Raw genomic sequence first — 27147 nt, forward strand, 5'->3', positions numbered from 1 at the left:
TTTTTAGCGTAACGTTATCGCCATTTTACGTATCGATATCCGGAACGTGTATCCACAAAGGGGATTTGTCCTCGCGTTGCCGCAAAAATATTGCATTGATACTTTTTAATGTATGTTTGGAGACGCCCGGCTGGTGCTGTGGAAGGTGGAGAGATATCTGCTGAGTGAGGTTATCACTGTGTCTCTCTCACCTCCCAGGAGACGCCAGGCTGGTGCTGTGGAAGGTGGAGAGATATCAGCTGAGTGAGGTTATCACTGTGTCTCTCTCACCTCCCAGGAGACGCCCGGCTGGTGCTGTGGAAGGTGGAGAGATATCAGCTGAGTGAGGGGATCACTTTGTCTCACCTCCCAAGAGACACCCTGCTAGCGCTGTGGAAGGTGGAGAGGTATCAGCTGAGTGATGTTATCACTTTGTCTCACCTCCCAGGAGACGCCAGGCTGGCACTGTGGAAGGTGGAGAGATATCTGCTGAGTGAGGTGCACTGTGTCTCTCTCACCTCCCAGGAGAAGCCCTGCTAGCGCTGTGGAAGGTGGAGAGATATCTGCTGAGTGAGGTTATCACTGTGTCTCTCTCACCTCCCTGGAGAAGCCCTGCTGGTGCTGTGGAAGGTGGAGAGATATCAGCTGAGCGAGGTTATCACTGTGTCTCTCTCACCTCCCAGGAGACGGCAGGCTGGTGCTGTGGAAGGTGGAGAGATATCTGCTGAGTGAGGTGCACTGTGTCTCTCTCACCTCCCTGGAGAAGCCCTGCTGGTGCTGTGGAAGGTGGAGAGATATCAGCTGAGCGAGGTTATCACTGTGTCTCTCTCACCTCCCTGGAGAAGCCCTGCTAGCGCTGAGGGAGGTGGAGAGATATCTGCTGAGTGAGGTTATCACTTTGTCTCACCTCCCAGGAGACGCCCTGCTAGCGCTGTGGAAGGTGGAGAGATATCAGCTGAGTGAGGTGATCACACTGGTAGTCCAGTGCAGCATGGAAATTCAGGAGAAGTGCGGTGTGCGGGAAACAGAGGTGGGAGTGGATCTGAGAGTCAAAATAGGTGAGTAATAGAAGGCCAGAGGTGCAAAAGGAGAGGGTGCAAGGGAAAAAACTCTGTTACTGATGCACCCAGGTGGCTGTTGGCCGTCTGCTGTCATCCACAGACTGCTAATATTTTTCTTTGTTTGTTTCTGATTCTGTTATTCTGATTTCTAGCCCTTGAAATTGACTGCTTCTTTTTGTACAATTGTCTGAAGAAGTCCGTCATGCCCTTTCTAGGAGGCTGCCAAAAACAATGTAACTCCTACGTTAAAAACAATAATTAAACGAATGGCAAAATAAGGTCGGGGTTTCAATTGGGACAAAATAAAAAAAAAGTAGAAAGATACTGTATATTAAAATAGCTCTGATATAAAAGATGCAGCCACTGGTTCATGATATGCTCCACAAGGTACAGTAGAATATTTATTTGTACAGGGACGCCGTTCCTCCATCCCTCTTTCTCCTTCAGCTATCGCTGCAGGGCGCATCTCACAGATTGTGGTAGGGAGCAGAGAGCAGGAGTACTTTGTTGTGATCGGCCGCGCGGTGGATGAAGTGCGTCTGGCGGAGCGTCTGGCCGAGCCAAGCTCCATCATCCTGTCCCCCAATGCCTGGGAACTGTGTGACCGCAACACAATAGCAACTGAGAAAATCCCTAATGAGAGGGCTGTGAGGGTGAGTGTGTGAAGTGAAGCAGTAGTAGAGCGGGGAACCGGTCTGAGGGTGGTGTGCAGGTCACGTGAATGCATGTGTATGTAGCCCCTGCTACAAATAGATGTATACTCTGTGCAATACAGAATTAATCTGCTCCACCTATCACATGGTGCAATAAGGAATAAGAAACAATGTCCCTGATCTGCCTGGCAACACATGACAGTCAATACTGTCAGTTTGAGTCTGACAGACACAGTCGGAGACCAGACACAGAGATAGGGAGTGCCAGTCTGAGAGGCACACAGAGAGGCAGCCCAGGTAACAGTGAGAGGGCTTAACAGGCCTGCAACACTCCTACTCGCCAATAAATGAGATAAGAGATCCCACACAGTGTTGGCAATAATATTGGCCAAAGTGGCTTCTACATCAGACAGTGGGACTAATAAAGTGGACAATTGCGCCACATTCTTGTTCATTGTGTGTTGCTACTGTATATATAGTGTGCTATGGGGATACTGTTTTCATTAAGAGTGAGGGCCATCGTTTTATGGCTAACCAGGGGGCATAAAGCACCAGTAAATATATACACAAGTCTCGGCTGGTTTTATTCAAGGGGTCCAATATGGTGTACGAAGGAGTGGCTCAGTGGCTCAGTGAGTAAAGGCACTGACTGGAAACAACCACACTGTGTTTGTCCTGGTGTCATGTCCTTGTGACCTTGGGCAAGTCACTTTATCTCCCTGGGCCATGGCACCATAGCTTCGTAGATTGTAAGCTCACCTGGGCAGGGACTGTGTCTGTAAAAATCTATATGTGCTGCGTACCGCGCGCTATACTGTAACTGTGAAGCGCTTTGAGTCCCACATGGCAAAAAGCACTACACAAAATAAAGTTATCGTTATTACTAAGGGAGGAAGTACTCGGGCCGCACCACAGCACATATATACTGTGGAAATAGAGGGGTTGCATGTACAACTAGTATGCTTTTATTTATGTATAGCTTGTGCTCAATGCTGTGGTCACTCAGTCCTCTCTATCGGTTATCCCGGTTTTCTCTATAGCTTCGATTCATTAAGAAGAAGACAGACTTTGACCTAGAGGAATATATAGAACATTATGGTAAACACCTACAGCACGAGCCCGAAGCACATGGTAAGAAGGGTTTCATGTATAGACATATACGTCCTTCTAACATTCATGCATGGCCTGAGCACACAAACTTGCCCAGTATGTGAATACTCCCAATGCGCAATGTCCCATCCTTCTTGCCAAGACATGCATGCAGCTAACATGTAAGAAGCACCCAACACACTCACTCACCTCCCTAACCTTTACACACAGCAGCTCAAGTCCAATCTTTGTTTCGTTGCTAGATTCCTGTTTATTTTCCTACTACATGCACATGTTGGGTCTAAAATCTCAAATGAGTGCGCCCAATGCATAACCCCTTGCTTTGGAATACTATGGACTTCTAAATAAGAAATTGAATTGAAACCTATGGGTCTATGGGGTCATGTTACTGGTAATGCATGATGCCACCTAACACTGAGCAAGTCCCACTCTAAATATATATATATATATATATCAAAAAATAAAAATAAACGATACCGTTCTGTGGCTAACGAAATGCTTTTATTTGTGCGAGCTTTCGAGATACACTGATCTCTTCTTCCGGCGATGTTACAATGAATGAAGCAAGCAAAAGGTATACTTAAAAACAGTGTCTCTTGGAATGTTATCTGTGCTCGTCCCTCCCCCGTGTGTGGATGTGATTTATGGCTAGAGGTGTTAAATGGTTCCTGAAAGTAAGTGATGTAAGAGTGTGTGTGTGTATCTGTGTGAATATAAATGAATGGAGAGCCCACAGTGTATACAGTGCTTTACAAAAGGGGTGCGTGGAGTCGGAGTTAATATAAATGGTGTGGGTAGGTGTGGAAATGTGAGAGATTGTAGCATAACTAAAAGTGTGTGTAGATACTATGTGGTCCCTATTGGTGTATAGGGATGGAAAAACAAGGTGTATTTGTATGTTGCCATTGGCCCCCTCCCAACAGGAACACTACTAGCAACCATGAATGTAGAGTCACTTTATACAAATATCCCCCACGATGATGGGATTTCAGCCTGCAGATACTTTCTGGGACCGCAGGAGCCACTCACAGAGACAGTGACTAAATGCATCGAATTTATTCTGACCCATAACTACTTCACATTTGGAAATGACACATACCTCCAGACAACCGGGACCGCTATGGGTACTCGGATGACGCCACAGTATGCCAATCTGTTCTGCGCAAAACTGGAAAGTGACTTTCTTACCACCTGTCACTTGAAACCCCTTACATACCTTTGCTACATCGATGACATCCTACTGGTTTGGACCTCTGGCGAACAGGACCTCCTACAGTTCTATGACAACTTCAATACGTTCCATCCGACCATCAACCTCAAACTCACCCATTCCCCGGAAGAAGTACATTTCCTAGACACCACCATCACCATAAAGAACAACCAACTACAGACTTCTGTATACCGCAAACCTACAGACAGAGCCAGCTATTTGAGGGACAACAGCTTCCACCCGACACACACCAAAAATGCAACCATCTACAGTCAAGCCATACGATACAACCGGATATGCTCTGACACAGCAGACAGAGACCAGCGGATTAAAGCCTTGAGATCAGATTTTATAAACTGTGGCTACAACCACAGAATTGTAGACCAGCAAATTCACAAAGCCACCAGAATACCAAGAAGTGATCTCCTTGAATACAAACAGAAAGAGACAAGCGACAGGGTACCTTTGGTGGTCACATATAACCCACACCTAGGAGCCCTACGCAAGATCGCCAGGGAACTACAACCCATCCTCCAGGAAGATACAAGACTGCAACAGGTCTTCCCTGAAGCACCCTTATTATCATGCAGACAACCTCATAATCTCAAGAATATTATGGTGAGGAGTAAAGTATTCAGCAGCACAACTGAATGCGGGACGAAACCATGCCAGGACGCAAGATGCAAAACCTGCGCAATGCTCTACACAGCGGACACAATACAAATACCACACAGGAATCGGGAATACAAAATCAGAGGAAGGTTCACCTGTTCCTCCAGCAATGTCGTGTACCTCATCATGTGCATGAAATGCCCAGGGGGCTGCTACTACATAGGTGAGACGGGGCAGGAGCTAAACAAGAGAATGAACCTGCATCGCCACAGCATCACACGCGGAACAAGAGACAGTCCTGTCGGCGAACATTTCTCTGACTCTGGCCATAAGATGAACGATCTGAGGGTTGCCATACTCAAAGGTAATCTTAAAACACCGAAAGAAAGACGGTTGCATGAATACAAAGTTATGCAACTGTTCGGGACACTTAAACAGAGATCAAAATTTTATGAGTCATTACTGACACGAGTGAACTCTCTTTCCATGAGCACTAAAGGCCATGTCTGTACATACTGTACTATATGTATGCACATACAGCTGTCTCTTAAATATACAAATACTCCTTGTTTTTCCATCCCTATTCCATCCCTAAGACGGCTGCATGAATACAAAGTTATGCAACTGTTTGGGACTCTTAAACAGAGATCAAAATTTTATGAGTCATTACTGACACGAGTGAACTCTCTTTCCATGAGCACTAAAGGCCATGTCTGTACATACTGTACTATATGTATGCACACACAGCTGTCTCTTAAATATACAAATACTCCTTGTTTTTCCATCCCTATACACCAATAGGGACCACATAGTATCTACACACACTTTTAGTTATGCAACAATCTCTCACATTTCCACACCTACCCACACCATTTATATTAACTCCCACACACACCTTTTGTAAAGCACTGTATACACTGTGGGCTCTCCATTCATTTATATTCACACAGATACACACACACACTCGTACATCACTTACTTTCAGGAACCATTTAACACCTCTAGCCATAAATCACATCCACACACGGGGGAGGGACGAGCACAGATAACATTCCAAGAGACACTGTTTTTAAGTATTCCCTTTGCTTGCTTCATTCATTGTAACATCGCCGGAAGAAGAGATCAGTGTATCACGAAAGCTCGCACAAATAAAAGCATTTCGTTAGCCACAGAACGGTATCGTTTTTTTTTTTTGATTATTGAAGCTCGGCTAACACGGTACTGATACCTCTACATGTATATATATATCCATTGTACAGTCATCCACAAAAAACACATATTTCCTATTCCAGTAGGTGTAGTAGCATTGTGATAGAGAGGCCTTCCTCATCCACTGGAGAGAGACCTCTTTTCACATCTCTGACCATAGACACTTGCCAGCTAAAGCCTTTTTATTCTTCTAGAGACCTGCCGGAAAGTATCCCATCTCTCTCCCAACCCCAACCTGGAGAAGACCCTACGAAAGTATGTAATGGACACAGTTCTAGAGAAGGTGCATACTGTAGGCCTCAATTGACCACTCAGCTGCCTGTAGAGATGTTACTCTGCTTTTGCCCCATCGATGACCTCCCTTTTTCTCCACTTCCAGGTGGACGATGACCAACCCTTGGAATATCTCTCGGAGATGCGCTCAGTTACCATCCTGTTCTTGAACCTGCAGTTTGAAGAGAGTGTTCTTATTGAAGAGCAATGCCAAGCCATGCAGGATACCAGCAAAGGTATTGCCAGGCTTATCCGATCCGGCCAGGGGAGAATCAACAAGATCTACATGTTCGACAAGGTCAGTGGAAACCTAGGGATGTAGAGAAAAAATAGTGGAAGAGAATAAAGGTGCAGTCCTTATTTAGCCAATGTTATAGTATTATTTTATTGCCTTTGCTTCACATTTTTCGTCCTGGCCACATACTTCACCCTGATACTCCAATAGTTTTCTGTTTTAGAGAAATATTAGCATTAAAAAAAATAGTGTTTTTGTTGAAAGTATTAAATATGACTGACATCATGCTTCAGCCCCAATAGTTCAGCCAATGAAACGTTTCTCTTTTGCAATTGCTGCATCCCCTTTCCCTAACAAAAGTCTGTAAACGTATATTTGCAGACCTAATAAACATAACATTTGCAATTGGATAAAATGAAGTTTATTGCAATTAAATATTGTGTGTGTAAATGTTAACATACTAAATAAGTCTCTTCAGCAGCCGAGGGATCTCTTTAGAGTGTTGGAGAATTAATAGGTTCACTCACCCTTATCACTGCCTCTCCTCACTACTAAGTTCTCTTGTATTCATATAAATCACAAAGTTGAAAGTAGCACTCGCAGTACTTGAAGAAATGTAGTTGTTCCTGCCATTTGTGCTGGCAAATCCAAGCAGCTGATTGGTTTAACATACAATACAGAGAGAGGTAGGCAAATTGTAAACAGACGGCGGTCACTGCTCCACTGAAAAAACTCTCCAACCAGGCGTGTAAAACAAAAAAACTTTAATGAATCAAAACGAACAACCTCATGTCAGTGACACTCTGACGCGTTTCGTTCTGGGAACAGAACTTTATCAAAGAGTGCCTTCTACTCCGTACTCCCCCCTGTATATAGACCATAAATGATCCTCACTGGCTGAACAACGTCACGTGTAAACACTCCCACCAGTGAATTAAGTGCCACTTAAATTTGAGACACATCCGCAATCCTAGGGGGGGCGTAAGGATACTAACAATAAACAAATAGTGCAACAATGTAAACTTATTGCTGATACAACATATTACAAAATAGAAACATACTGATTAATGACAAACGGAGTTAAAAGCAAGAAGACATGTGGGTCTTAAAGGGCAGTTGCCACAATGTATATCCTGCCTGGGCACCAATATCTTAATACTATAATATACAGCTATTACTACATATATAGAAAGCTATTACAGCTACAAATATCATAATCATTTATTAGAGGAGTCAAAACTACTCTTGATTCTGTAAGTGCACAGGACTAACATACAAAGTAACATCTACCCTAAATGCATAATGGACTAATTAACATCTAAATCACGTTTATAAAAACAGGTTGAACCATGGACAGGACGCAGAAACTATCTCTAATTAAAATGTAATGTTTTGAGGATACTAATATGAATTATCTGAACAAGCTATCCACTCACATCACTATTAATTAAAGCATCATTTACTAAGTGTAAGTGTAACCCTTAGGAAATAAAGAAAGAAAGCTACGTAGTCAGAAAATGTTTTAGCTCCCAATCTATATTTATACCTGTGGGATAAAGTGTGCCTAAGGTGTGGATCCAAAACATCTCCTGTCTATTGAGTCTATTAACCCTATCGCCTCCTCTCGGGTGACACGGTACATGTTCAATTCCACAGAATGAAAAGTTCGCTATACCTCCCTTAGGACAAAGGCTGAAATGTCTGGGAACTGGATGAACACTATCACATTTCTTGATAAGCCTCACATGTTCTGCTATTCTGGTCTTTAAAGGTCTGATGGTTCGACCCACATAAGACTTTTTACACCCACATGACAGCATATAAATCACATAACTACTATTGCAGTTAATAAAGCTCGTGATCTTACTCTTCTTCTTATCAACATCACACATAATAGTTTTAGTGGGCTGGGCATAGCAGCACATAGAACAGTGACCACATGAAAAGAACCCTTGGGGTATATTTCGAATCTTGTAGTTGGAGCGGGAGTCAAAGAGACTGGGTGATAAAAATGTACCTAATGTTTTTGCTTTACGATAACTGAATCTTGGTCTTTTTTTAGCAACATCTGAAATGTCTTTATCTAGGCTTATTGTTGCCCAATGTTTGTTGATTATATCACGAATAGACTTCGATTGTTTACTATATGTTGTCACAAAAGTGGGGCACCCGTCATGAATAGGTGAATTAAACATAGTGTGCCGCTTTTTATTAATATTTTTATGCAATAATTTGGCCCTATCCATTGAGTCAGCATATGTAAATGCAGTATTGATGATCTCTTCCGTATAGCCTCTAGCTTTAAACCTGGCTGCCATTTCCCCTGATTGTTTGATGAATGAATCATTACTAGAACAGAGTCTTTTAAGCCTAATAAATTGGGCTTTCGGTATGCTATTTAGAAGAGAGCGTGGATGGCTGCTGTTGGCCCTGAGCAACGTGTTCCTGGAATTTGCCTTCCTGAAAATCTCGGTTTGGATGGTCATGTCGTTATCAATATATAGCAGTAGGTCAAGGTAATTTATATGATGTATATTGTGTTCAAACGTGAAGTTAATGTTTAAATTATTTTGATTAAGTGTGTTAATAAAAGTGAGCAGTGAAACCTCATCACCCTCCCAAATCATTATAAGATCATCGATATACCTCTTAAAGAAAATAATATTTGTGCGAAATGTATTATTAATGTGATAAATAAATTGTGCTTCCCAATAACCCATAAATAAATTCGCGTATGAAGGTGCAAAACTCGTGCCCATAGCAGTGCCTAATAATTGTAAATAAAAGTGTGAGTCAAACATAAAATAGTTATGTGTTAATAGAAAAGTGATTGATTCCAGAAGAAAAACCCCCTGGGTGACAGAAATATCTGAAGAATCTAAAAAGTGACGTATAGCAGATAAACCGTGTTCATGTTTAATGATGGAGTACAGGGAGACCACATCTAATGTGACCCACCTGTACTCCTTTTTCCAGACCACTTCCTGCAATGCGACAATAAGTTCTGACGTGTCCTTGATAAACGAGGGCAGACGGAAGACCAGTGGTTGAAGAAAACTGTCCACATACCGCGATAACCCATCTCCCAAAGATCCAATGCTCGCAACTATCGGGCGTCCCGGAGGATCTACCAGCGATTTATGGATCTTCGGGAGATGGTGGAATACCGGTATCACGGGATGTGGACAGTTCAAAAATTCAATTTCCTTATTGTCAATAACACATAATATTTTACCCAAATCAATGACTTCCGCTAATTCTCCAAGAAAACCAGGGGTAGGATCTCTTTTTAGTAATTGATAATGGACCACGTTGCTCAATTGTCTAAGTGCCTCCTGTCTATATTGAATAGCTGAGAGTACCACTAGGGCACCTCCTTTATCTGCCTTACGTATAACTATGTCATGATTTTTCTTTAGACAGTCTAATTGGACAGTTTCAACATAGGTAAGGTTCCCTGAATTCACATGTGAGTGTGTGAAACCTTGGGCTAATACTTTGAGATCACGTTCTACTAGTCTTTCAAACGTAGTTATAAATGGGCCCCGATTGAAATTTGGGCAGAATATGGATTTCCTCCTTAACCCTGATGACTGACTGCCAAAAAATGGCTGTGAAAATGTGTTAGTAGATTCACCCTGTGCCTCCAACAAATTATGTAGATCAGATACCGTACATTGTTCCTGAAACGTAAAATTATTCATTAATGCATCCATATTGGTAGAACCATCAGAATCAACATGCATCATAGGATTGGATTCAGAGTCCTGGTTCGTATAGTCCATACCACCTTTTAAAACCTCACTCCTCAAATGATCAAATCGACCTCTGGAAGAAAAAAAAAATTTCAATGTTAATTTTCGTGTGAATTTTTGGAGGTCAATCACAGTTTGGAAAAGGTGAAAGTCCTGGACCGGAGCAAATCCCAGGCCTTTGTTTAGCAATGTAAGCTGTTCATATGAAAGTTCAATACCAGATAGGTTGATTACATTATTATCAGTTGCGTTCACGTGTATTTCTTCCTCTTTGGTCTCCCTCTGCCTCCCCCGTTTCCTTTTGGATCTTCTGGTCCTACGTAGTTTTTTGACCCTGATGGAAGTGATGAGGGGGGTACAATGACAGATGAGTTGGCTGGTCTAATGTTAGTTAACGAAATGGAAGATCTACTATCGCTCCTCGTTCTTCCCTGATTATCCGAAATATTATCCGATTGGCCCTCAAAAGACACAGAATGTGACCTAGTTTCATAGTCAGAGTTTTCTGAGTCGAAGCTGGAAGTCTCTGTATGCCTGGTTTTTAAGATAGATTTACCCGGTGTTTTATACGGGCGTTTACTGGAGGTTCCCTTGGGTGTACTGAAACCAAACCTCTCTCTAGCTCCCTGTGGCCTTTGCCAGCAGTACACTTGGCCTTTGATGTAATCAGCCTTATCCCTCTCAAATTTATTGTGCTTTTTGTCACTGATATCATCCTCTATGACTTCTATATTTGATAATAAAGTTCTATCATTTTTCACAAATTGTTCCATTTTGGCAAATGGTTGTAGTTTGGCTCTTAGAATATTAATGTCCGACATAATTGCAGCTTTCTCAGTCAACTTATGTTGTATAATTAACTCCATTAGTTGATTAGAACAATGGTCTAAGATTTTGACCCAATCCAACTCAAACTGCATATTGGTAAACCCAAAAGTGGGCGTTTTCTTGATCCGCAGACCTCTGGGAATTCTACTGCATCTAACATAATTCTCCAACGATGTGATTTCCCACCAAAGTTTAATATTCTGGACTAACAGTCTCTCGAGTTTAACAAAGTAATGTGTTAAATCTGACGGTATTTCGTATGTAATATCCTTAATCTCATCAAACAGGTGTGCTGCTTTCTTTGTCCTTTTAGTGTCATCACCACAAGAGTCTAGAGAAGGAGATACCTATGTTCATGCTTGTGGTGATGACACTAAAAGGACAAAGAAAGCAGCACACCTGTTTGATGAGATTAAGGATATTACATACGAAATACCGTCAGATTTAACACATTACTTTGTTAAACTCGAGAGACTGTTAGTCCAGAATATTAAACTTTGGTGGGAAATCACATCGTTGGAGAATTATGTTAGATGCAGTAGAATTCCCAGAGGTCTGCGGATCAAGAAAACGCCCACTTTTGGGTTTACCAATAAGCAGTTTGAGTTGGATTGGGTCAAAATCTTAGACCATTGTTCTAATCAACTAATGGAGTTAATTATACAACATAAGTTGACTGAGAAAGCTGCAATTATGTCGGACATTAATATTCTAAGAGCCAAACTACAACCATTTGCCAAAATGGAACAATTTGTGAAAAATGATAGAACTTTATTATCAAATATAGAAGTCATAGAGGATGATATCAGTGACAAAAAGCACAATAAATTTGAGAGGGATAAGGCTGATTACATCAAAGGCCAAGTGTACTGCTGGCAAAGGCCACAGGGAGCTAGAGAGAGGTTTGGTTTCAGTACACCCAAGGGAACCTCCAGTAAACGCCCGTATAAAACACCGGGTAAATCTATCTTAAAAACCAGGCATACAGAGACTTCCAGCTTCGACTCAGAAAACTCTGACTATGAAACTAGGTCACATTCTGTGTCTTTTGAGGGCCAATCGGATAATATTTCGGATAATCAGGGAAGAACGAGGAGCGATAGTAGATCTTCCATTTCGTTAACTAACATTAGACCAGCCAACTCATCTGTCATTGTACCCCCCTCATCACTTCCATCAGGGTCAAAAAACTACGTAGGACCAGAAGATCCAAAAGGAAACGGGGGAGGCAGAGGGAGACCAAAGAGGAAGAAATACACGTGAACGCAACTGATAATAATGTAATCAACCTATCTGGTATTGAACTTTCATATGAACAGCTTACATTGCTAAACAAAGGCCTGGGATTTGCTCCGGTCCAGGACTTTCACCTTTTCCAAACTGTGATTGACCTCCAAAAATTCACACGAAAATTAACATTGAAAAATTTTTTTTCTTCCAGAGGTCGATTTGATCATTTGAGGAGAGAGGTTTTAAAAGGTGGTATGGACTATACGAACCAGGACTCTGAATCCAATCCTATGATGCATGTTGATTCTGATGGTTCTACCAATATGGATGCATTAATGAATAATTTTACGTTTCAGGAACAATGTACGGTATCTGATCTACATAATTTGTTGGAGGCACAGGGTGAATCTACTAACACATTTTCACAGCCATTTTTTGGCAGTCAGTCATCAGGGTTAAGGAGGAAATCCATATTCTGCCCAAATTTCAATCGGGGCCCATTTATAACTACGTTTGAAAAACTAGTAGAACGTGATCTCAAAGTATTAGCCCAAGGTTTCACACACTCACATGTGAATTCAGGGAACCTTACCTATGTTGAAACTGTCCAATTAGACTGTCTAAAGAAAAATCATGACATAGTTATACGTAAGGCAGATAAAGGAGGTGCCCTAGTGGTACTCTCAGCTATTCAATATAGACAGGAGGCACTTAGACAATTGAGCAACGTGGTCCATTATCAATTACTAAAAAGAGATCCTACCCCTGGTTTTCTTGGAGAATTAGCGGAAGTCATTGATTTGGGTAAAATATTATGTGTTATTGACAATAAGGAAATTGAATTTTTGAACTGTCCACATCCCGTGATACCGGTATTCCACCATCTCCCGAAGATCCATAAATCGCTGGTAGATCCTCCGGGACGCCCGATAGTTGCGAGCATTGGATCTTTGGGAGATGGGTTATCGCGGTATGTGGACAGTTTTCTTCAACCACTGGTCTTCCGTCTGCCCTCGTTTATCAAGGACACGTCAGAACTTATTGTCGCATTGCAGGAAGTGGTCTGGAAAAAGGAGTACAGGTGGGTCACATTAGATGTGGTCTCCCTGTACTCCATCATTAAACATGAACACGGTTTATCTGCTATACGTCACTTTTTAGATTCTTCAGATATTTCTGTCACCCAGGGGGTTTTTCTTCTGGAATCAATCACTTTTCTATTAACACATAACTATTTTATGTTTGACTCACACTTTTATTTACAATTATTAGGCACTGCTATGGGCACGAGTTTTGCACCTTCATACGCGAATTTATTTATGGGTTATTGGGAAGCACAATTTATTTATCACATTAATAATACATTTCGCACAAATATTATTTTCTTTAAGAGGTATATCGATGATCTTATAATGATTTGGGAGGGTGATGAGGTTTCACTGCTCACTTTTATTAACACACTTAATCAAAATAATTTAAACATTAACTTCACGTTTGAACACAATATACATCATATAAATTACCTTGACCTACTGCTATATATTGATAACGACATGACCATCCAAACCGAGATTTTCAGGAAGGCAAATTCCAGGAACACGTTGCTCAGGGCCAACAGCAGCCATCCACGCTCTCTTCTAAATAGCATACCGAAAGCCCAATTTATTAGGCTTAAAAGACTCTGTTCTAGTAATGATTCATTCATCAAACAATCAGGGGAAATGGCAGCCAGGTTTAAAGCTAGAGGCTATACGGAAGAGATCATCAATACTGCATTTACATATGCTGACTCAATGGATAGGGCCAAATTATTGCATAAAAATATTAATAAAAAGCGGCACACTATGTTTAATTCACCTATTCATGACGGGTGCCCCACTTTTGTGACAACATATAGTAAACAATCGAAGTCTATTCGTGATATAATCAACAAACATTGGGCAACAATAAGCCTAGATAAAGACATTTCAGATGTTGCTAAAAAAAGACCAAGATTCAGTTATCGTAAAGCAAAAACATTAGGTACATTTTTATCACCCAGTCTCTTTGACTCCCGCTCCAACTACAAGATTCGAAATATACCCCAAGGGTTCTTTTCATGTGGTCACTGTTCTATGTGCTGCTATGCCCAGCCCACTAAAACTATTATGTGTGATGTTGATAAGAAGAAGAGTAAGATCACGAGCTTTATTAACTGCAATAGTAGTTATGTGATTTATATGCTGTCATGTGGGTGTAAAAAGTCTTATGTGGGTCGAACCATCAGACCTTTAAAGACCAGAATAGCAGAACATGTGAGGCTTATCAAGAAATGTGATAGTGTTCATCCAGTTCCCAGACATTTCAGCCTTTGTCCTAAGGGAGGTATAGCGAACTTTTCATTCTGTGGAATTGAACATGTACCGTGTCACCCGAGAGGAGGCGATAGGGTTAATAGACTCAATAGACAGGAGATGTTTTGGATCCACACCTTAGGCACACTTTATCCCACAGGTATAAATATAGATTGGGAGCTAAAACATTTTCTGACTACGTAGCTTTCTTTCTTTATTTCCTAAGGGTTACACTTACACTTAGTAAATGATGCTTTAATTAATAGTGATGTGAGTGGATAGCTTGTTCAGATAATTCATATTAGTATCCTCAAAACATTACATTTTAATTAGAGATAGTTTCTGCGTCCTGTCCATGGTTCAACCTGTTTTTATAAACGTGATTTAGATGTTAATTAGTCCATTATGCATTTAGGGTAGATGTTACTTTGTATGTTAGTCCTGTGCACTTACAGAATCAAGAGTAGTTTTGACTCCTCTAATAAATGATTATGATATTTGTAGCTGTAATAGCTTTCTATATATGTAGTAATAGCTGTATATTATAGTATTAAGATATTGGTGCCCAGGCAGGATATACATTGTGGCAACTGCCCTTTAAGACCCACATGTCTTCTTGCTTTTAACTCCGTTTGTCATTAATCAGTATGTTTCTATTTTGTAATATGTTGTATCAGCAATAAGTTTACATTGTTGCACTATTTGTTTATTGTTAGTATCCTTACGCCCCCCCTAGGATTGCGGATGTGTCTCAAATTTAAGTGGCACTTAATTCACTGGTGGGAGTGTTTACACGTGACGTTGTTCAGCCAGTGAGGATCATTTATGGTCTATATACAGGGGGGAGTACGGAGTAGAAGGCACTCTTTGATAAAGTTCTGTTCCCAGAACGAAATGCGTCAGAGTGTCACTGACATGAGGTTGTTCGTTTTGATTCATTAAAGTTTTTTTGTTTTACACGCCTGGTTGGAGAGTTTTTTCAGTGGAGCAGTGACCGCCGTCTGTTTACAATTTGCCTACCTCTCTACACCATTTGCGAGCAGGAGCACACCACCGCATCACACAGCAACAAGCAACGCTCCTTCACAGCAGCACCCGGCAGTCCTTCAGTTCAAGGAATGATGTATACCGGCAGGATTTACCTCTCGATCACAAGATGCAGGTGAGGCTAGCAGTAGCTGGAATTGTGATTTACTCCTGAGTTCTGTCCAGATAGGGCTCCGGGGTATCTCTACCAGCCGTGCTTCAAACGCCCCCCATCAATGATAGAGGTTTACAATCATATGTTAATGGACTTATTGATTATCTTGTTGCTGCGGTGGTTTCTTACTGACTCTCTCCACTTGTCCACACTATACCTACAAAGTTGTAGCATCAGTCCCATGGGGACATCCCTTATTTTTCCTATACAATACAGAGAGCAACGAATTGGCACTCCAGTGGGCAAATACATAAGCTAATACTTAATTTCATCGTTGTAGACAAATCATCAACGTCTCGGTCCCTATGTGGACCTTTTCCATCTTGAAGAATGTCCATGTAGGAGCCGATACGTTGATGACTATTCTATAACTATTATACTATAAAGGAGATGAGACCGCTCATCCGTTTTGAGAATAAAATATATATACACAGTCTGGGCAGGTGCTTAAAGGGGACAGAGAAATATTTATTAACAGTGATGATCCAAAGAGGATCAAATAGGTTCCCCTTTATTTTAGCACTCAATGCCGGAAAGAAATAGAGTGGATAACAATGATCCATCATTGTTATCCACTCTATTTCTTTCCGGCATTGAGTGCTAAAATAAAGGGGAACCTATTTGATCCTATTCTATAACTATGTAATGAAGTATTAGCTTTTGTGTTCGCCCACTGGAGTGCTGAATTCTTTGCTCTTGTATTCATATGCAGTATGTTAAGCTCCAAAGGGGTTATAGAAGTGTGTTGTTCTCTCTGTCTCAGGGCTGCACCTTCTTGTGTGTGTTTGGGCTGCCGGGGGACAAGATGGAGGATGAGTGTGCAGTCACACTGCGCAGCGCCTTCAAAATACACTTACTGTGTTCAGAGCGGATCGAAACGGTCAGGTGAGTGGGAGAATGTGTATATTGCTGCCATTAGGCTGCAGGGATGTCAAGGTATTTGAGAAAGCGATCTGTGAAGCGTGAAACGTTGGTGGGGTTCTCCTGTGCCCCCTTTTTTTTATCCATGACCAATAAATATTTTTTTATAGGATACACACCTTCTTTTTCCTACTTTTTGATACTTATAGTAGTGCTCCTCCAATTTCCTCTATTCTATTTGCAAATATAGTAGTACAACATTTTAATAAAAATCAGACAACATGTGACCACTGCAGGTAGTGGAAAATATGATAGAAATAAAACAAATAAAAATGGACTACCTGCAGTGGTCACATGTTGCCTGATTTTTATAAAAATGTTGTACTATTATATTTGCAAATAGGTGTGCGCTCATCAATTTGTTTATATATACTGTATATATAGCTTGCGTGTACTGACTGATCTGTGTGGTTGATTTGAAGTGCTGGTTATTTAAAGTGTGTGCAGTTAGAACCAGAAGGAAAGGGAAGTACTGGGTATACTAGCAGGGGTGGCTGTTTTGGGGGAGTGTGCAGTGGGTTAATCTATTTCTAAAGTGTGTTGTAATTTGAAGCCTGTAACTTTTTGTTCCCTTTCTCCTGCCTGAGGCAGAGTGGGTGTGGTTGGTTAATTGATAACCTAACACACCTGGTGGGTGTCCCTATTTAAACAGAGGCTTCTAACGAATCCTGAGCTTGCGTGTACTGACTGATCTGTGTGTTTGATTTGAAGTGCTGGTTGTTTAAAGTGTGTGCAGTTAGAACCAGAAGCAGTTTGAACAAGGAAGCGGTTAAACAAGGTATAGTTTATTGAAGTACAGTTTACTGTTAGTACTTATAAACTTCATAGTTGCTAGAATGAGCAGGATTAAAAATGCCACTCAATGCATATCTAGCCACATGTATGTGCACTTGGTGCAGCTGTTCCAAGGAGCATACAGCTGTGAGAGGTGTGGGCGGGTGGTCTCTTTAGAATCAGAGATTGCTGATCTGAAGAGGCAACTTGCAATATTGAGGGATATTGGCAATCTTGAAAGGGGTTTAGAGCTCACTGAGCAGGCCCTTGCTTCGACTAGTGGTGCAGATGGTGGCGCTCTTAGTGTGGAGAAGGTAGGTAGCTGGGTGACAGTTAGAATGGGAAGCAGGGGCAATAGGGAGAGGCAGGTCGTTTCTGAGCTGACATCCCAATAGATTTGCCGTGTTGAGTGAAGATATTGGGAATGTCAGGGCAGAAATGGCAAGGCTGGGGGAGACTAATTCCTCTAGCAGCCAGGGGAATAGTTCCTCCAGCACAGTGGGGACTCAGGATGCTCAGATACAAAGAAAGATTTTGGTGGTAGGGGACTCCATTATTAGGAAGGTAGATAGGGCAATCTGTTGCCGGGACCGCATGAACCGAACCGTTTTTTATCTCCCGGGTGCTCGGTTCGGCACATTGCGGATTGGGTAGACAGATTGTTGGGGGGGGGCTGGGATTGACCCGGCGGTCTTGGTACACGTTGGCACCAATGACAAAGTTAGAGAGATGGAGGGTCCTAAAAAATGGTTACAGGGATCTAGGCCAAAAGCTTAAGGCACGGACCTCCAAGGTAGTATTTTCTGAAATACTACCAGTGCCATGCGCTACCGCAGGGAGACAGTCAGAGATCAGGGAGGTTAATGCATGGCAAAGAAAGTGGTGCAGGAAGGAGGGGTTTGGGTTTTTAGAGCACTGGGACTCCTTTTCTGAGATGTGCCATCTATATTCTAGGGACGGATTGCACCTCAATGAAGAGGGATCTTCTGTGCTAGGGGGGAGAATGCTAAAAAGGTTGGAGGAGATTTTAAACTAGGATGGAGGGGAATGAAACAGATAATGAACTAAATGGAATAGAGGAGGATACAAGGTGGTATGGAGGTAGAATGGGGGCAAGTGCGAGTTTGACAAGCAGTGAGACACCCATAGTAAATACAGATAATACTAGAAAACTTCTAAAGACTAAATCAAGTGGGCGCAGAAAGGAAGGAGCAGATAAGATAATAGTACAGGCTGAAAAAAAACTTAAATGCATGCTTGCTAATGCAAGAAGCCTGACAGATAAATTGGGGGAGCTTGAATTAATAGCTGCAAGGGAGCAGTATGATATCATAGGCATTACTGAAACATGGTGGGATGAAACTCATGACTGGACAGTTAATTTAGAGGGTTATTCCCTTTTTTGGAAGGATCGAACAAATAGAAGGGGAGGTGGAGTATGTTTATATGTTAAACCGGATCTAAAACCTATTATAAGGGATGATGTCTATGAAGGGAATGATGAAAATGTAGAGACTTTGTGTATAGAAATTAGCAGTGGAGGTAAAAGTATAAAGAAAATGTTTGTGGGAATATGCTATAAACCACCAAATACCTGTGAGATTGAGGAAGCTAAAATACTTTTGCAAATGGATAAGGCATCAAAACTGGGTCATGTTTGCATAATGGGGGATTTTAATTATCCAGACATAGACTGGGGAAATGAGATTAGCATTACAACAAAAGGAAACAGGTTTTTGGGGGTGCTTAAAGACAATTATATGATCCAAATTATTGAGGAACCAACCAGGAGAGGGGCAATACTGGATTTGGTCATATCAAACAATGTAGAAGTATTATCAAATATTCAAGTCCTGGAACATTTGCGTAACAGTGATCATAATATCGTCTCATTTGAAATAAATGATCAAAAAATAGATTTCTTGGGTTCAACAAAGACCTTAAACTTTAGAAAGGCAGATTTTAATAAACTGAGGTCTAATCTAGTAGTAATACAATGGGATTATGTTTTTGCAGGGAAAAATGTAGAAGATAAATGGGCAGTCTTTAAAACATTGTTAGAAAAGCACACTTATCAGTGTATACCCTTGGGTAATAAGTATAAAAGAAATAAGTCAAAACCAATGTGGCTAAATAAACAGGTAGGGGAGGAAATGGACAAGAAGAGGAAGGCGTTTAGATTCTTTAAGTCAGAAGGGACAGAGACATCGTATCAGAATTATAAGGAATGTAACACAAATTGCAAAAGGGCAATCAAATTAGCAAAAATGGATAATGAAAAAAGGATTGCAATAGAAAGTAAGGTCACCCCTAAAAAGTTCTTTAAGTACCTTAATAAGAAAAAAATGAGAAAAGAAAATATAGGACCCTTTCAGTGTGAGATGGGTAGGCAGATTATTGGAGATAAGGAAAAAGCTGAGGTATTAAACAAATTCTTTGCCTCTGTGTTTACCAGGGAAGAATCAAGTTCAATAGTAATGCCGCAGGAGGAAGCCACAACCTCCATATTAATGAACAATTGGTTAACTGAGGAAGAACTTCATAAGCGACTTGAAAAAATTAAAGTAAATAAGGCACCTGGCCCCGATGGCATACATCCAAGAGTTCTCAAGGAGTTAAGCTCAGTAATAGCCAAACCATTATATTTAATATTCAAGGACTCCATTTCCACAGGCTCAGTACCACAAGATTGGCGTAAAGCAGATGTGGTGCCTATATTTAAAAAGGGAGCTAGATCACAACCGGGAAATTACAGACCTGTAAGCCTGACTTCAATAGTAGGGAAACTACTTGAAGGTTTAATACGGGATAATATTCAGGAATACCTAATGGAAAACAAAATTATTAGTAATAGTCAGCATGGATTTATGAAGGATAGATCTTGCCAAACTAACGTTATTTGTTTCTTTGAGGAGGTAAGTAGGAATTTAGACCAGGGTAATGCAGTTGATGTGGTCTACTTAGATTTTGCAAAGGCTTTTGATACGGTTTCACACAAGAGGTTGGTGTACAAAATAAAGAAAATTGGACTCAGTAATAATATATGCACCTGGATTGAAAACTGGTTAAAGGACAGACAACAGAGGGTTGTCATAAATGGAACTTTTTCAGGTTGGGCTAAAGTCGTGAGTGGAGTACCTCAGGGATCGGTACTGGGACCCCTGCTTTTTAACTTGTTTCTTAATGAACTTGAGGTTGGGATCGAGAGCAAAGTCTCCATCTTTGCTGATGATACTAAATTGTGTAAAGTAATAGAATCAGAGCAGGATGTAATTTCTCTTCAGAAGGACTTGGAGAGACTGGAAACGTGGGCAGGTAAATGGCAGATGAGGTTTAATACAGATAAATGTAAGGTTATGCATTTGGGATGCAAGAATAAAAAGGCGACTTACAAATTAAATGGAGATATATTGGTGGAATCCTTGATGGAGAAGGATTTAGGAGTGCTTGTAGACAGCAGGCTTAGCAATAGTGCCCAATGTCATGCAGTAGCTGCAAAGGCAAACAAGATCTTATCTTGCATCAAACGGGCAATGGATGGAAGGGAAGTAAACATAATTATGCCCCTTTACAAAGCATTAGTAAGACCACACCTTGAATATGGAGTACAATTTTGGGCACCAATCCTAAGAAAAGACATTATGGAACTAGAGAGAGTGCAGAGAAGAGCCACTAAATTAATAAAGGGGATGGACAATCTAACTTATGAGGAGAGGCTAGCTAAATTAGATTTATTTACATTAGAAAAGAGGCGTCTAAGAGGGGATCTGATAACTATATATAAATATATTCGGGGACAATACAAGGAGCTTTCAAAAGAACTATTCATCCCACGGGCAGTACTAAGGACTCCGGGCCATCCCTTAAGGTTGGAGGAAAGGAAATTTCACCAGCAACAAAGGAAAGGGTTCTTTACAGTAAGGGCAGTTAAAATGTGGAATTCATTACCCATGGAGACTGTGATGGCAGATACAATAGATTTGTTCAAAAAAAAGTTGGACATCTTTTTAGATGGGAAAGGTATACAGGGATATACCAAATAAGTATACATTTGAAGGATGTTGATCCAGGGATTAATCCGATTGCCAATTCTTGGTGTCAGGAAGAAATTAATTTTTCCCCTTAATGGGGTTTTTTGTTTGACTTCCTCTGGATCAATAGGTAAGTATAGATATAGGATAAAGTATCTGTTGTCTAAATTTAGCATAGGTTGAATTTGATGGACCTACGTCTTTTTTCAGCCTCATCTACTATATATATATATACACACATAGAGCAGTGTAGAAATAATTGTTCAGGCCCAATGAGTCACTGCTCCATCGAGCTTACAATCGAATTGTAGATAAAGGCACAGGGAGCCGGGGGATAAAGTGACCGCCAGGAGCTGGCACTGGGTTTTCCAACGAGGTTCAACCTCTTGTTCGGACTTTTTAAAAATCCCTGTAGAAATATATAGACCAGGGGTGGGAACTCCAGTCCTTAAGGGCCGCCAACAGGTCAGGTTTGCAGGATATTCCTGCTTCAGCACAGGTGGCTCAATCAGTGGCTCTGTCATTGAAGACTGGAGTTGCCCACCCCTGGTATAGCTTGACCAGTACCTCGGCAGAGTTAAGCAGTGCATGTTATGTGACTGTGCATGTATGTGAGTGTACATTTGTTACCCTGCTCTTACACTGCTTTGGGTGTTTACTGTATATGGATTATGGAATATATCACTGAGCTGTCACCCTGCTGTTACAGGATAACTTCCATCGGTGTCACCAGCGGCCCTGTATTCTGTGGGGTAGTCGGCCATCCGTTACGTCATGAATATACAGGTACCTGGAGGTCGGGATAGGAAAGAAGGGTTTCAGGGAGAGTAGTGATGAGGACAGCTGGTGATAAGGTGGGAAGGGATAAATGGGAGACAGAGATTGAATGAACGAGGAGAGGATGAATTGCAAACAGTTAGATAAAGAAAGGGCTACGTGTATCTATGTAGAGTACATGTGTGCTGTATGTACATCACTATTATTACTTGTACCGTGCTGTCTATGTACTCGGCGCTCTAGAATACATTACCAGACACAAATTAAAACAGTATTAATTCCCCTAAATTTCCGACTGGTACCCTCTCTCTCCACCTTTAAGACCTATTAAGGCCCCTCCCCACCTTTTTAACATTGGAGGTTTTTTCATTTTGCTGTGTGAACAGAACCTACTGTGGTTGTTTCCCCTCATACAGAGGTAAAGGAAAGATTCACAGTGTACTGTTAGGACCTGCAAATTTGGTTATACCTTGGCGTGGTATGCAGGCTTATGACACTTTGGCCAAAGGGTTTAACTAAATAACCAAGAAAATATTATTATTGAAGTATTTAACTTTATACTTATTACCATATATATGTTTTGTCAATGGGATGTAGCATTGGGCTCCCCTGTCTTTTGTTGTATGCATTTGCCACGCTCAGTAGCACTCCTTTTGACATAAATATATACAGTATATATGATGTGGTGGCTGTTGGGGTTTGAGCTTACTGGGAATGTGTGTGTTATCTTAAAGCACACCTCTTTAATGAAGCATATGGGTAGCTCCATGGCTGATACTATGCATTTCATATGCATTTACCATGACCCCTTGCAGACACACTTAACCTAACACTCTCCTACAGTCTCTGCAAGTTCTCCCTACTTACCAGTTAGATTGTAAGCTCTGCAGGCCAGGGACTCCTCCTAATGTTACTGTTATATAGGAAGTGCTTCTTCCTGTTATGTCCCGTGTGTTACTGATGTACCGCGCTGTGTACATGGATGGCGCTATATAACTAAAGATTTACATACAGTACATACAATGGGAGTTACTTTAGTCTAGAGTATATAGTCAGAAACATATATGTGTATTACATATAAACAGTATGTATATGGTTGTACATTATTTTCTTATTACAGTGTATGGGGTATCAGCGGGTACGCTAGAAGAGGGACTCACTCAGCGGAGGCAATATTATTATCTATATATATTTTTTTGAAAACGTTGTATGTGCCTGTCCCTATGGGCAATCTGATTGGTCCGTCGGTCTGTCACTCAGTCTCTGGCCAATCAGATTTCCCCATGGCCCGCCCCCCTCTCATTGGCTTGCTTGCTTCTGTGGCCTCGACCGGCCCTCCTCCTCCTCGCACCGCTGCCCGGCCACTCTCTTTTTCTCCCTCCTGTTCTCTGTCTCCCCGTCTCCCGCTGAGTCCCCCTGCCGCCGGGTATCACCCCCACCAGGTATTGCCCCCCTTTCCCCGAGGTGTCACTCTGCCCTCACTGCCCCCTGTGTCGGTCCCCCCTCCCTTTCACCAGTGCCCCCCTGTCACCTGCGTGTTGCACTTGTGCTCCGAGCTGTCCAGTTGCCTGGCGGTGCGCGTACGCTGCGGTTGCTCCCGCTCCTCGGGCGGCTCACCATCCTCCCGACGCCGGCTCGCACACGCTCCGGGTCGCCCGGCGGCCTGCGCTACATGCTCCGCCCAACACACCCGGGACAGACCAGGCGGAGCGCCCGGATAGGAGAGAGGCGCCTTCTGGACCGGTGGGAGCTCGGAGACTGGACGGCATCCTCACTGCAGTTGTTGTTGGTGCCCGAGGACATGTGTCTCACAGTGTGTTTGTGTGCGTGTCTCACAGTGTGTGCGTGTGTCACAGTGTGTGTGTGTGTCACAGTATGTGTTTGTCACAGTATGTATGTGTGTGTGTGTGTCTGTCACTGTGTGTGTCTGTCACTGTGTGTGTGTGTATGTGTGTGTGTCTCACTGTGTGTGTGTGTGTCACTGTGTGTGTGTCATTGTGTGTGTGTCTCACTGTGTGTGTGTCTCACTGTGTGTGTCTCACTGTGTGCTGCGCGGGGGGGAACGGAGCTGCTCGGGGGGGGGGGGGGGGAACGGCGACCGGAGCAGCACAGGGGGGACACACGCCCGGAGCTATGTAGGGGGGGGGACACGCCCGAAGCTGTGTAGGGGGGGGGAATGGCCGGCGCTGCGCTGGGGGGGAGGACTGGAGCTGGGCGTGGGGGGGGGGGGGGCAGAGGGGGATGGGGGGAGTGGAGAGAGGAGGGAGCAGGAGGTTTTGGTCCCGGGCAGCGCCGGGTCTCTCAGCTAGTTATTTATAAAAATGTGTTACCAGGAAGTAATACATGGAGTTACCTCTTGTTTTCACGTATGTCCTGGGCGCAGAGTTATAACAATACATGGTTACATTAAATGAACAGGGTTATACAGTCAATTCACAGACATTTCATGGACAGACAGAGTTGGAAAATTGAGTGCAGGGGATAAACGGGCTGGTGAGTTTCAGATTGAACTAGAGCATCTTTAACATCACCAAACGGCTCACACCCTTTAGCTGCCCTTCGGCTGCGGCAAAGGCTGTCCGCCTTTGGGGCGACGCAGATGTAGACTGAAGGGGTTCAGATTGAATGCAGCTGTGGTTTCAAAGACCTTTGTCCTCCTGGGTGGCCATTAACATTCCCGAGGGTGCGGCTGATGAAACACAGATCCGGATAGTAGGTGTCCGGCTGCGAGTAGTGGGAAAGGAGTACCAGTAAAGTCAGGCACAACTGTAAGAGACTGAAAGGGACATACAGGACAGAGAAGAGGAAGGCCTGTAAAGGGATTAGCCCCATGTATAGCAAGTAGGAGTGTGCAATAGCATTTGGGAGCTGCAAACACAAAGTTCTAGTACCCATAAAAGCAGGTGGAACAGAAGGAGTAGGTGTAACAGGTGTGTGAGTGGTTGTGAAAACAAAAAGAAAAACTGTGCACAACACAATAGGGAAGAATGTATATTTCTAGGGGTGTTGAGCCCCCCTGATACTGACAGCAGCAGACGCCAGCATTTGCTTCACACATTATACAAGGTTGTGTATGATTTTTCACAGTATGGTGATTATTCTCACAGTGGGTTAGCAATTCATATTTATTTTGGATGGTTTATTGGTTGCGCACATCACACAACTCTTTCCAGTATGAGTGGTTGTGCCTGTGAGTATCTCACACATTTTCTCCCCATCCTCCTGGCGGACAAGTCATCGGGCGGAAGGTGAATCTCGCTGCCCGCATGATGATGCATTACCCTGGCCTGGTGTCCTGTGACCAGGAGACATTCTGTGACTCCAAACTGCCGGCGTATTTCTTCGACGAGCTCCCGCCCCAAGAAATGAAAGGATTTAAGAGCCCGGGCACCATATACCAGTACCTGGGGAGCAAGGAGAAAACGTGAGCAGGGGAGAATAAAAGGCTGTGTTACAACACAGATACCCAGCACAGTCTGCAACACAGGACACACAGTGTGCTTATCATGGCCTGGGGTTATAATGTCTTTATAGGGACCTTAACAGTACTTGGTCTACAATGTCCTTATAGTGACAATACAGCCACCATCTTTCAAAGCGGCAGTCCAAGCGCCACTTTAAAGAATATATATATATATATACACTCACCATGGCTTAACTCAGTATTATGGTTGGCCCATCCTTTAGCTTCTTTGCATGCCCAGTTAATCAACCCCACACTGATGAGACCCATTAAGGTCGAAACAGCTGTCTGTGGGTGGTTTTCTGGGTATGCACCTTAACCCTGGCTGTGCTCAAAGCTGTGACCATGCAGCAAGCTTAAGCCTATAGGGAACCATGTTAAAAATGTTTTTTGAAGCAAAAAGTGGCACTGTGTGCTCATTTGCATGTCATTTCCCAGAATCCCTTGCTGCAGTGGAAGTGCTGTGTGCTGGGTGATAATGGGGAAAGGCGGGGTTGCAGACCTGCCTAAGACATGCAGATGAGCATACAGTTGTATTTACATTTATATATATATTGTTTTAATATATGCAGCCTTTGATTACCTTTATTGAAAATGAATGACGTAAATTTGCCGAACAATTCGTTCTCCCATAATCGGTCAGCAAAGATCCGGCTTCCCAGGGTTCACTAAATGTCTGCCTTTCATTTTCAATCAATCCTTCAGTCAGTGTAACTCAGCTGCTACAATGTATTTTTATATAACTAAGGTAGCATCTATTGTTGCAGTTTGTAGCTCAAACTGCTAGGAATATTTGCAACAAATTATCACAATTCGGAGAGTGTTGCAAATATCTTCCGCTGCTGGGGAAGGGGCTAAGACCTGCTATACAAATCAAAGGATGCTCAGTATATCACAACTCATTAAAAATGGCATTAAGAGTTGAATAGAAAAAAAGAGGTAATAAGTATTATCTAATACTACAGAACTTCTAATTTTTTTTAATTTTTTTTTAAATACACGTAGGAGATTGCATGGATTGCTCCTTTAATGGGCTTTTCCAGTGTTTGAGTCTCTGGTCTGGGTTACAATATGCTCTTAGAAATCCCAATAGGCCTGAGTTTTGTTGCCTTATTTGTGGTCTTGGTAGCCTTTGCTGTAATGTGCGTTTAGCAGTATCAGGGGCTTCTGTTTACAATGTGTTATTAACAGCATTCAGCGCCCCTTGTTATAGTTTCTTGTTGGCGTTAGTATGTTGAGGTATGATGTGCCCTCAGTGTTAGGGGCTATATATAATCTGCTATTACTGGTGTTAGGATACACAGGCGCAATGTGCTCATAACCATATTAGGGTCTTTTAGGTAAATTATCAGACCCAAGCTCTGTCTCTTTCTAACATCTATTCTCTTCTTGCCTCTGATGCAGAACAGTTGGAAAAGCTCATATGACCACAGAAAGGGACGAGAACTATCCCCTCCTAGGTGAGTTTGGGTTCTCTGTGGGGTGGTACAGA

The 27147-nt window shown here is 42.3% G+C and overlaps 1 protein-coding gene across 1 annotated transcript in view; it reads left to right on the forward strand.

Annotated features, from left to right (window-relative positions):
- Positions 1 to 27147, forward strand: part of ADCY10 (adenylate cyclase 10) — a 72898-nt gene that overhangs the window by 5780 nt on the left and 39971 nt on the right. The window contains exons 5-13 of the mRNA XM_075609573.1: positions 894 to 1037; positions 1488 to 1693; positions 2734 to 2824; positions 6029 to 6117; positions 6214 to 6405; positions 16453 to 16574; positions 22125 to 22201; positions 25427 to 25616; positions 27060 to 27115. Coding sequence (XP_075465688.1) covers positions 894 to 1037; positions 1488 to 1693; positions 2734 to 2824; positions 6029 to 6117; positions 6214 to 6405; positions 16453 to 16574; positions 22125 to 22201; positions 25427 to 25616; positions 27060 to 27115 — 1167 coding nt within the window. The remainder of the gene's footprint in view (positions 1 to 893; positions 1038 to 1487; positions 1694 to 2733; positions 2825 to 6028; positions 6118 to 6213; positions 6406 to 16452; positions 16575 to 22124; positions 22202 to 25426; positions 25617 to 27059; positions 27116 to 27147) is intronic.

Source organism: Ascaphus truei, chromosome 7 (genome assembly GCF_040206685.1).
Source record: "Ascaphus truei isolate aAscTru1 chromosome 7, aAscTru1.hap1, whole genome shotgun sequence".
Classification (NCBI taxonomy): domain Eukaryota; kingdom Metazoa; phylum Chordata; class Amphibia; order Anura; family Ascaphidae; genus Ascaphus; species Ascaphus truei.